The sequence below is a fragment of the Crocuta crocuta genome, unplaced genomic scaffold (assembly GCF_008692635.1).
Source record: "Crocuta crocuta isolate KB4526 unplaced genomic scaffold, BGI_CrCroc_1.0 scaffold14, whole genome shotgun sequence".
Classification (NCBI taxonomy): domain Eukaryota; kingdom Metazoa; phylum Chordata; class Mammalia; order Carnivora; family Hyaenidae; genus Crocuta; species Crocuta crocuta.
The window spans coordinates 736,081-748,578 of NW_027530209.1; the positions used below are offsets into that span (position 1 = coordinate 736,081).

The 12,498-nt window shown below is 38.2% G+C and overlaps 1 protein-coding gene across 10 annotated transcripts in view; it reads left to right on the top strand.

Annotated features, from left to right (window-relative positions):
* Positions 1–12,498, top strand: part of ICA1 (islet cell autoantigen 1) — a 140,823-nt gene that overhangs the window by 93,630 nt on the left and 34,695 nt on the right. For all 10 annotated transcript variants that reach the window (XM_077765336.1, XM_077765344.1, XM_077765341.1 and 7 more), the window contains 2 exons: positions 7,079–7,204; positions 8,205–8,303. In XM_077765336.1, the coding sequence (XP_077621462.1) occupies positions 7,079–7,204; positions 8,205–8,303 (225 nt within the window). The remainder of the gene's footprint in view (positions 1–7,078; positions 7,205–8,204; positions 8,304–12,498) is intronic.

Here is a 12,498-nt window from a genome sequence, read left to right on the forward strand (position 1 = left end):
ATACATAATTTCCAGAAGAAAAAAACACAGAAAAAATATCTTTGTGATGTTGGGTTAGGGAATGGTTTGGTAAGACACAAAAAAACCAGAAACTATTAAAAAAAAAAAAACAACGCTTGGTAAATTAGATATAATCAAAATTAAAACCCTTTTCTCTACAAATAGCACTATTAAGCAAATGAAAGGTTTATTGTGGGAACCATTTGGTTATGTTAAAAATATTGAATCACTCTGATGTATACATGAATAGGATATTGTATATCCATTACACTTCAATAAAAACAAGTTTTTTTAAAAACCTGAGAAGACAAAAGAGAAAGAAAGAAAAAGAAGAAAGAAAAAGTGAAAAGCAAGTTAAACATTTGAAGAAAATGTTTTCAAGCTTTAATTTTTAAAAATAGGCAAAAGATTTGAACAAGCATATTATGAAGGATATGTGAGTGGCAAATAAGACATTAAATGATTTTCAGTATCTTTAGTCATTAGATAAATGCAAATTAAAATCATGACTATGACTGCATATCCATTAGAATGGCTAGAACTTAAAAAAATTGAAAATATCAAGTGTTAATGAGGATATGGAGCAAACAGAACTGGGATTCATTGTTGGCTGGAATGCAAAGTGATAGTTATTTTGGAAAACAGTTTGGCAATTTCTTATAAAATTAAATACATAGTTACTAAAACACCCAGCATTCCTACTCCCAGATATTTGTCCAAGAGAAATGAATTACATGTCCATACACACTTTTACTCAAATGTTCATAACACTTTTATTCAAAATAGCCAAACCCAAATGATATACAAATTACATGATATCCATATAATTAAATACTACTCAGAAATAAGAAAGAACACATTGCTAATATATTCAGCAACATTGATCTCAAAGGGATTATGCTGAGTGAAAGAATCCAGCCACAGAAAGACTAGACTACATTGTATTATTCCATTGATATGAAACTCTAGTTCCAAGTGCAAAAATCTTTAAAAAGGGCTCTGATTCTTACAGCTTGAATCAGATGCCTTTCCCTGAATCAGACAACCATAATGCCTTAGGATTGAATCAACTTGGGTTAAGATGGCCATCCCCAGGCCAGTCAGTGGGAGTGAAAAGACGCCCTATAAAGGTATATACTCATTTAAACCACATGATTAAAGAGAGGGAAGATATTTCAAAATGGGTTGAGGATTCTGTTGAGTGAAGACCAAAAACTAGAAAGCTCTTTGGTCTGCAGTTGGCTCCCCACACACATGCATGTATTCACAGTCACATACACATATGTCCATGCATAATACAGTGTAAAAATTGCTCCTGCCACAAATGGATAAGTATATGATGCAATCAAGTGATACAGTAAAGTGATTCAGGAAGGTGTTTGATTATCTGATCCTCAAGAGGTCTTGGTTCATTGGCCAGAAAAAATATCCTCTTTTAATGAAGCTAAATATCTGACCTTTGTTCTCCAGTGACTTCAGATGGGCTAGACTTTCTTCTGTGGCATCTTCCTAAAAGCCAAAAGAAATAATTGGTATATTCTCTGATCTTGACATTTTCCCCTGGATGTAGGATTGCTACCTCAGAGGAAAATAGGATGAACAAATCAGTTTAATGAGGGAGGGGTGTTGAGAGCTGGTTGGGAAGGAAACCAAGAATTTTGATGTAGTGTGAGGTGTCCTGTCCATGAGAAGTTGATGTGAGTAGAAACATCTGGTGGAAAGGCAAGTTAGACAGTAATACTGGATTTGGGGTGTTTAGCTACATAGGAGTCATCCTCCACACCCAAACATCTAATACTTCACTAGGTCCTGTCTGTTTTTCCTCCTAAATATCTCTAGAGTCAGAACATTTTTTTTCCCCATATCAGTATCGCTACCCAAGTCTAAAGCTACCATTGTCTCTCTACCTTGACTCTAGATCCATCCTTGTCTACTCTCTCCTTCCTCCAGTCCATCTCAATTCTACTACCAGTGGACTTTTCAAATTGAAAATAAAATTATATCACTTCTATGCTTCAAGACCTCCAATGTTTTTGCACAGCTTCTAGGATAAAAATTAAAATCCTAAGCATATGCCTTCAAGGCCTCTGCTCTGGGATGTGCCCCAACCCACCTCTTGTGCCTGATTTCATACTACCCCTCTACTTGCCATAGCAACCCAGCTACACTGCCCTTCTGGGACCTGCCTTATTGCCCTTCACCTCAGTGCCTTTGCATATACTTCTCTCTCTGCTGGAGTATTCTTTTCATGCATAGTTAATCATGTTCAGTCCTTCTGAATAGAATTTGAGCACCACTTTCTTGGAGAATATTCTCCTGACCAGTTTCCTCGGTAAATCATTCTTGTGGGGCAGTGTGGCTTTCTTTCTGAGCACCTCATTCAGTTTGATGTTATGCCCTCACTGATGTGAAAATGCCCACTGGACTGTCAGCTCCATGAGGGCAGAGACCACTTGAGTTTTACTCACTGCTACCACCGTATAGAAGATATTGGATGCAAGGATGGTGTCAGGCAGAGCCCTTTCCTAGATGAAAATGTAAAAGTAAGAGTAGGATTGTAGTTTTATTTTATTTGTTGTTAAAGGAAAGAAAACACTTAGAAAAAAATTTAAAAACCATTCTCAAATTATTTGGTCATGGAGTAATATGAAGACCTTTCCCACTGGATGGGGAAGTTGGATTGAAATAGAAGACAAATAGCTTTGGCTTTGCCATATGTAGTTCAAGTTGGGGCTAAGAGGTAGAATTTCAGGTTAGGAGACATAAGTACAGAGAAGTGCCCTGTAGTTTTGGCACTCCAAGACATTGCTCTTTTCTCTGGCAAATTGAATTTCTGCAGCCTGGGGAAAGCAAGACGCACACTGAAGGGAGTTTAATATGCATGATCATTTCCTAGAGCTTAGAGAATAAGAGGAGAAAGGTGGGGCAACAGAAATAAAGTTAAGAAATAAACAAAGGGTACATTTATATGACTGAATATATTTTTTTTTTTTAAAAAACCTGGAAAGCCACATGAGCTCCTCAAGATGTTTGTGTAATTGAATATAATTTATCTGGGATTGAAAGGAATAATAATCAAAACATTTTTCACTTAAGTGTGTCTGGAGGCATATGAAATGAGACTCTTGATGGTGGCCTCTGTTTGAGTGCGTCCTCAGTGCTTTGTCCTCAGGCTGCAGACTGGAAATGTGTTTTAGAGAGTAGGCATGGAGCACAAAATATTAAATGAACTTTACCGTATTCAGAATGCCCAACAGGGTAACATCCTCCTTGTTTGGCAGGGAAAGGACTCAACATTTGGAAACTCAGCAGTGCATTAAGTATTTTAATAATCATTGTTGACACACAAAGCATATGGCCTTTCAGAACTCACTGGGTCAAGTGTTGAAGTCTTCTTCTAGGTTTCTAAAATTACTTTACAAAATTTAAACAAAATAAATTAGGGCACATTTCAAAGCATATTAATTCATGAGCTTTGTGTTATAAGCAGCTAAAGTTTTCTCTTAGGATAAAGGAATGTCTGTGTAAAGGAAGAAACAAAATCCACAGCCTCACAGAAAATTAATTTGCATTTCATTAGGAAATGTAGAACTTCTCCATTAGTAGGCCAGTCTCGTGGATACCTTATATTTACTGTTTACTCCTATGCATGCTTTAAGACCCACCTCCGATATCCACCCCCATCTCAGAAGCCTTTATTGTCTCCCTGCTTATCATTTATATCAGTTATCTGTGGCCACGATAATACTGTGAAATAAGCAACTCTAACATTCAGTGTCTTAAGACCATAAGCTTTTCTTACTGTTCACAAATCTGTGGGTTAGGGCAGTTCTGGTCTTTGGTAGGCTCACTCATGAGTCTATGGTTAGCTGTGGGGTAGGAAGGGCTTCTGCTGATCATGGCTGACCTCTCTCTCCTGTCTGCAGGTCAGCTGGCCAAAGGCTGATCTGCTGGGACAACTGGGCTGTTCTCCGTGTGTCTCCTGCATGCACAAGGCTCTCACACCCCTCCAGCTGGCCGGCCCAGGCCTGGTCTCAGGTTGGCCTGGATATCTTCTCAAGGCCATCTCAGAGAAGCAAAAAGCTGGAAACACCTAGCACTTTTTTTCCAGGCTTCCAGTTTCATCACATTTGTTAACATCTCACTGGGCAAAACAAGTCACGTGCCAAGCCCCGAGCCAGTGGGAGCGGCCCACAGATTTGTTAAAGGGCAAAGGATGGGGGTACCGAGAGACCAGTATTTGAGGCTTCTTTTTTTATTTTTCTTTTTTTAGGCTTTATTTATTTTGAGAGAGAGAGGCAGGAAGGGGCAGAGAGAGAGGGAGATAGAATCTCAAGCAGGCCCCGCACTGTCAGTACAGAGTCGGATGTGGGGCTCAAAAAAACTCACGAGATTATAACCAGAGCTGAAACCAAGAATTGAACACTTAACTGACTGAGCCACCAAGGCACTCCCAGTATTTGGAGCTTATTGATAACAACCTACTCTCCTGCTCCACACTACCCCCAGCATTAATCATTCCCTTATCTGTACTGCCTCTATTCTTTACTCTTCTACTGTTGTACTTTACCCATTGTATTATAATTGCTAATTTGTCTTCTCTAAAACTACTAGAGGGTCCTTGCCTATGTGCCTTTATTGACCCATTGCCATGAATCTTACTCCTTTACAGATACCCCAGTGCTTAGCACTGGTCCTAACACATAATGGGTACTCACCAAATACGTGTTGAATGAATGCAGATGTGAAAGCTCATACCCATATTAATCTCCTTCCTCTTCAGAAGAAAAGAGTAGAGACAGATGCCTTCCAGGATTCCAGTTGAGGAGGTCTTCCTGGCCAGAGCAACTGGTGAAGTAGTGGAGGGCTTGCAATGAGGATGCCAACTACTGTGAAACATCTTTCTCTTCACACTCTTGTATCTTCCCTCTAGGGCTTGGGTTTTCCTGTTGCTGTCTCTTTATTCCTCTCAAAAGAAGGCAGGAAATCATTACTTTTAACTTATTCTAAATTTGTTTTATAGTGCGTGCTCCCAAGTATCTCCACTCTACAGTGGGAAATGATGGAGCTCCAGGATTTATTTAAGCTCATGGCGTGGTCAGTTTGAGAGGAGCTAACTGGCTTCTTCTGTTCTCTGGTTTTCCCAGCCCTATAGACCAAAAATACAGAGGCATTCTTAGGAAAAGTTTTATACAGCTCTAGAACAGAAGACCCTGTTCACATAGTATTAATTTTGTCAACATGGTGTTAAATGTATTGTCTCATTGTTTTCCAGTTCCATATAATCTACAGGAAAAACTAGAGTTTCTGGGTAGAGTCAAAATTTGAGCTTCTTGATTTTCCAGTGATTAGTGTATGGTGCTTGAGAGGCAGAATAGCATGGCTTTGGAGTCAGGCAGGCTAATCTAGAATGGCAGCCTTGCTCATTAGTTACTTCCCCAGATGAATCCTGTCAACCTTAGGAGTCAACAAAGGCTAAGCAAGAAAAGCTGGCATGTGGTGAGTGAATTGTATTAATTGTTCAGTTGTATTAATTGTGAATTGTAGCTATTGTTAAATTGCTTCAATGGTTAAATTGTTACAAATGGTAGCAATTGTATTGATTGTTGGTATTATTATATAATGCCGTATAATCTTATAAGCTGTGATTATAAGTAGTATTATCAGTGGTAAAAATGTTTTATTTCAAATAATCTTCATGGTTATTTTTATTAAAAAATGAAATCATTTCTAAAATAACAACCTTAAAGGTTATACTTTAAAATGATACTTGAATAGCCTGGGAAATTTCTTCATTCACTGAATATGTATTCAGCACCTGCTTTGGGCAAGGTCACCAGGTCCCAATCATGTAATGGTGATCAAGGCACACATCTTCCTTGCCTGCTGGTATCCTGTGATGGAAGCACTATCACTAATGAGTCAGCATTACTCCCAGATTGCAGTTACCTGTCTGGTATCTACAACTGCATGAATTATCTGAGATAAAGTGATATTTGGCAAGCTTTTCCCGGTTAAAATATAATGTGGTGATGCTTCAGATTGAAGGAAGGAGAAATTTTGACCTCACCATGTTTTAAGTAGCTATATTATTTTTAAAACCTTCACGGGGCGCCTGGGTACCTCAGTCACTTAAGCGTCCGACTTCGGTTCAGGGCCTGATCTCACGGTTCTTGGGTTCGAGCCCCATATTGGCCTCTCTGCTGACAGCTAACTCAGAGCCTGGAGCCTGTTTCAGATTCTGTGTCTCCCTCTTTCTCTGACCCTCTCCTGTTCATGCTCTCTCTCTCTCACTCTCTCTCAGAAATAAATAAATAAAACATAAAATAAATAAATAAATAAAACCTTCTATTTTATTATCAAATAATATGTAGAATAAACATTTCTAAATCTTTTCCTGACCTCATTCCCATTTTGAAATACTATATGGATCAGGGACAGAGGGAGAATTGCTTATATACAGAATCAGCAAGAAAAAGTTGGAAGTTTATCAGTTTTTTAGATTATGTCACAATCCCCTTATACAGTACCCTAGGTTGGATCTTGGAACAGAAAAAAAAGGGCACTGATGGAAAAGCTGGTTAGATCTGAATAATGTCCATTGTTTAGCTAATAGGACTGTGTCTGTGTTGTTTTCTTGTTTTTAACAAATGTACTGTGTTATGTAAGATGTTAACATTAGGGAAGGTGAGTGAAGAATATATGGGGAAGTGAGCTTCAAAGACCTCTAGGAAAACAGTAACATGGCAAAGGTTATCCTCTTACCCCACTGCATGTTTCCGGACATCTCCCCACCACAGTCACTTTGTAAATGCTTTGAGAGGAGAGGAGTTTACATTTTGACTGAGAAATACATAATTAGGATAGTAAAACTGCTGTAAAATCATCACATGCAGTGGTGTTGTTGAGGTCCTTTGGAGGTAAAGAATGGATGTTGTAGGATCTTCTTGCCTGCCTGGAACTTTCAAAGGTGTTTTCTTATATGAAAGAGATAAGCCCACTCTTGGTCTTTCCTCACTGGCAAATTTTAACTACTTAAGAGTCTGAGTGGTTCAAAGGTTCCCTTTTACTTTCATAGGTACAAACACAAGTACGCCTTGCCAAAAAAAGCTTTGACAAATTGAAGATGGATGTGTGTCAAAAAGTGGATCTCCTTGGAGCAAGCAGATGCAATCTGTTGTCTCATATGCTAGCAACATACCAGGTAATGAAGTGATGTTGGTTACAATGAAACAAGAATGTTATGAGGCTTAGGGGACAGAAAAATGGTGTCTGACCCAAAAGTATGGTTTGGGCAGTATGAAGCTCTGAATGTCTTGCTCATAATTTACTTTCCACACCTGTCCCTTCTAGTGGACTGCAGTTTAATCATACTGAATGTTAGCTATTTCCTGTACATACACGATGATTTCCTACTTCCTTTCATTTACATAGGTGGTTCCTTCTGCCTGAGTCCCTTTCCCCCCATTTTTGCCTTTCCATATTCCACTCTGTTTAATGTGCTAGTAGCATCCCTCAGAAAGCCTCCTCTGATTTCACTCCGTCTTGTTGCCTAGACTTCTGGCACAGTAACTTACTCATTAGGTTGTCATAATTTAATGGACTAATTTTTGTCTCCTCCTGTCTTCTGAGTTCCTTCATCATAGTAATGGTATCACACCAACTGAGTGTGGGAGGCCAAATTCTGGGCCCTCCAGAAATTAATAAGACCAAAGTTCCTGTCCTCAAGGAACTTAAAGTTTCAGAAGGAAGTCAGAGATAGTTTGTACACTGTGACAATATTTTTTTGTATTTTAAGGGGAGAACAGGATGTGCTAAGTGAAATAAGTTCAACAAAATCCAATGAGGATTTCAAGAGGGACAAACTGAATCAGTAGAAGGATCACAGACGTATATTGTTAATGATTAGCCCTGGGTTTTGGAGAATGGATCACATGGGACAAGAACAGAGAATAGAGAGGAAAATGTCCCAAATAGTGGAGCACCATTAGCCATGGCAGGCAGTGTTTGAGGGGTACTGGGAAGCATTTAGTTTGGCTGAAATACAAGGTATAAAGAGGAGTGTAATGGAAACAAGGCTGCAGACATGAGTTGGAATCATATTTTGGGGGATCCTGAAAGCCAGAGATGGGCACACTTCTCCGGGGCCTGTGGCTAAAACTGGGAATTCGAAACATTAATAGCTGTACTGTCTTTCCTTACAGACAACTCTCCTTCATTTTTGGGAGAAAACTTCTCACACTATGGCAGCCATCCACGAGAGCTTCAAAGGTTACCAACCATATGAATTCACTACGTTGAAGGTATGAAAGCTAAGAGAGGCCATTAGAAAAACCTAGCAAAAGTAATGTTACATCACAGACAGTGTCTGTCCTTTGGCAGCAATCATCATTATTCCAACAGACTCCTAATGTCCAAGAGAGAACTATGCCCCCTAGTATAGTCTTTGACTGCATCAGTATTCAATACAACAGTAAGTCACAACAGTACAAAAACAGCTTGAACCTTGGGGTACATGTTACTCAGAGATGAATTGTGGGGACTGCTTTAAATGACTTGTTTGATGTTGTTAAAGAAGAGATTGTACAAGTCGAGTATACTCCATTACTTTTTAATTATTAAATTCAAATATGTTCCCTTGCAAAGGGATTTTTCTTTCCTCTCTTACTTCTGACAAATGTCATTTTATTCTGTGAGTACCATTCAGTACAAAATTATATTTTCCCATAAGACTACAGGAATATTTTCCATTCGAAAAAGCAGCATTAAACTCGGTGATTTCTGAATGCAAAAGGGATATATGCAAAATGTCTGATTCTCAGTATTGCAGCTGAGCGTGGGATCATTTTGGTTGCTCAGGTAGAACACATGTCAAGAAGGAAGTGATTTGGGTTCTAAAAGGATTCTGAGAAGGAGAGAGCACCAGGGGTTTTGTCACCAGGTCATACCTTTGAAAGGAAAAGAGCAGGAAAGAACTAGTTAAAGCTCATCTTGAAATTACCTTCTTTTTAATTTTTTAGGCAATTTGTAAATGGCTTATCATCTTGCTTAAGAAAACATTAACAAGTTTTTTTTTTAATTTTTGCTTTAAAACACCTTTGATTCTGAAATGTTTATAATGTCACTGCATCTGCAAAAGTACTAAGACAGAGACCTTTGAGACCCTGGCCCTTTAAATGAACGTCTCCAGAGGATCCCAAGACAGTCCACTCACCTTGGGATGCACCTGGCCTGACTCCAGACAGGACACCTGGCCAGTGAAGTTTCTTCACAGTACTCCTGTCAGCTGGTCCTGTGTTCGTTTATTGGTACTTGCTGACATGCTGCGTGGTAGCCAGATTCAGAATGTGCCCCTTTTTTTTACTCTGTCAGCTGAGCTGTAAGCACTTGAGGGGAGGGACATTTTATTCCTCTCATAGCCTCCTTTGTCCAGCTAAATGTTCTGCATCCAACGAATCCAAAGCCTTTCTTAGCACCTTGGTGATGTTACCATTACTGGATGTTACCATTGCTGCATTCCTTCCCCATCATTTACTACCACTTTATGCACCTTAGAGAGCAACTATCCCAACCAAGCCAGATCTATTGAAATTATTACCACTCATTGTCTTCCCATTTCTTAGAGAGGCCTGAACAGAATCCTAGAGCTTCTTCTTTAATAAGGCAGAGACTTTCAGGTTTAGGGTATGTATGTGCATCAGATTTTATTATATAATAAGTTTGTCTTTTATAAGACAATTGTACATAAATCACCTAGGTGGAAGATGGAATGATGCCTACCCCAAATACAATTTAAAAGAAGTTCAGATTTGAGTTAATTGCATATAAAGTACAATATGAAACTGATGTCACAAACATGGAGGATTCCTTTCTGGCCTCCTGTGCTGAGGAAAATGTGGCTCTTTCTGTTTCAGTCTGTGACTCCCTCTCTCTCTGACCCTCCCCTGCTCACGCTGTCTCTCTCTCTCCTAGAAATAAATAAAAAATATTTAAAAAAAAAAAAAAAAAGAAAATGTGGCTCTTTAATTGTTGCCATGATATTTATCCTGCAGAGAGGATCAAGCTGATGATGTTAGAGGATTTCTGGGCAGAGAATTTATTGGAAGTTTGATGGCAATGGTTCAGGACATAATTACAAATATTTTGAACACATGACTATCCATTGCCTTTTACATCCCCAGAGTCATCCTTAAATTATGGTTTAGTAACAGTTTATGGTTTAATTATAATATAAACTCAGTAGAAATAATGTATTTGTTAAGGTATAATATAATTATAGTAATATTAAGAATGTTAAGTGTCCAGCAATCAACCAAATAAACTAGGCTGTTATTACTTTTAGAATGCTATTCATCTAGGCTTTTCAATGATGTTATATTAGAACCCCAAGCTGGTCACTAATTGTTTTCTTTATATGGACTCACACCTGTATAATAGAATCCTGTTATCACAAAGCTCATTATAGCATATATGGAGGCATGTTAATTATTTTATTGTATGTCACAAAACATGAAAATGGAAACCACTAATAGTTTATGTATTACCATCAAGCATGAAGATATTACCTGACTTACCACCCTCTTGCACTAATATATATTTTTAAAAACATGCCTTGTATTTAAAAGATTTGGGGGACAACTAGGTGGTTCAGTTGGTTGAGCAGCTCACTCTTGATTTAAGCTCAGGTCATGATCCCAGGGTTATGGATTGAGCTTAGCACTCAGTGTTGAGCCTGCTTAGAATTCTCTCTCTCTTTTCCCCTCTGCCCCCTCCCCTGCTTGTACTCGCTCTCTCCCTCTCCCTCTCTCTCAAATAAAAATTAGATTCTTTGTCTCTCTCCCTCTCTCTCTGCCCCTCCCATTCCTGCTGTCTCTGTGTGTGTCTTTCTCTCAAAAGAAATAAATAAAAATTATAAAAAGTTATTAAAAAGGGTGGGCACCTGGTGGCTCAGTTAAGCATCTGACTCTCAATTTTGGTTCAGGTCATGATCTCATGGTTCCTGACTTCAAGCCCTGTGTCAGACTCTGCCAGTGCAGAGCCTGCTTGGGATTCTCTCTCTCTGCCCCTCCCCTGTTCATCGTGCACTCTATTTTTCTCTCAAAGTAAACATTAAAAAATTATAAAAATAAATAATTGAATAAGTAAAAGATTTTGATTTCATCAAGTCATTTTCAATGCACTATATATTGATAATGGATTATTTTGGAATTTAAATAAATATTTTCACACTTTATTTGTTCTCTGGATTTATCTCAGCAAATAGCCCCTGAAATGCCTTTTGGAACTCTGGCTGGAAGGAAAACATTGTCTTTAGAGAGGTTTGCCAAGCTCTGTTAATGAAAAGCAACCCATTTGCTTTCTTTGCTGCAGGGTGTATTCTGAGTGTTGGTAATTGTGCCACTGCAGCTGTATTTCCTGACTGTTAGTTTTATGCTTGATGAAGGATGATAATTAATGTGTTAAACACCCAATGCATCCTGTTTGGAGGGAAGAGTCTTTTGCTGCAGTATTACAGCGCTATAACTCATGCCCCAGAAGTTTGTTTCTAATGAACCTTCCTCTAGAAAATATGTATAATTCTTTCCCAGTATAATTTTATTGTAAAAATGAATTGAGCCTCCACCTCTTACAAAATATCCAAGTGACTATTTTGACATTTTGTGAATATTTTGTGGTAATGTTTTATGTGTCAACTGTTGCTTTTTTACTCAGGCCTGATAGGGTTCTATTGATTCTACTTTTATTGGATATAGTCCAATAGTCCTTATATATCCAATAAGGATATAGTCCTTCATCATTAATTTTATGATTAATAGATTTTTGTAGCATTTTAACTTTATGGAGAATTTAGCATTGAAATTTAATATTACCAAGAATTTTTTATGTTACAAAATTTTTTCATCTAATTGCAACAAGGCTCAAATTTAAAGGGGGTGAAAACATCTTTTAAGTGGCTTACAATAAAAGAAGCAAAGCTCTAATCTCATATTTTCAAACAGTAAATATTGTTTCATTAAAATGCTGATAAAGATAGGTACTTTGTATGGGTTATTAATATGTTAATTTATTTTTAGAGAGAGAAAGTGCATGTGTTGGGGAGGGGCAGAGGGAGAGAGAATCTCAAGCAGGCTCCATACACAGCTCTGAGCCTGAAGTGGGGCTGTATCTCAGGAACCAAGATATCATGACCTGAGTCAAAATCAAGAGTCCAAAGCTTAACCGACTGAGCCACCTAGGCGCCCCTGATATGTTAAATTTATACTGATTCCAAATCATCTGAGAATGTCTTTCACATGGTAGAAATTATCAAGTCATGGAGATAGGATGGAATATTTCTAGCCATATCTCTAAAGCACTGTCACTTTTTCGGAGGAAGTAATTTACTCTGAGTTTAAAGCATTTTTTTTAAAGGTAAATGAAATGATGTCTATCAGAAAACAGTGCTCAGTCTTAAATTACCACCCCTCAGAAAATGGTAATGTTTACTTTATCCTTCCA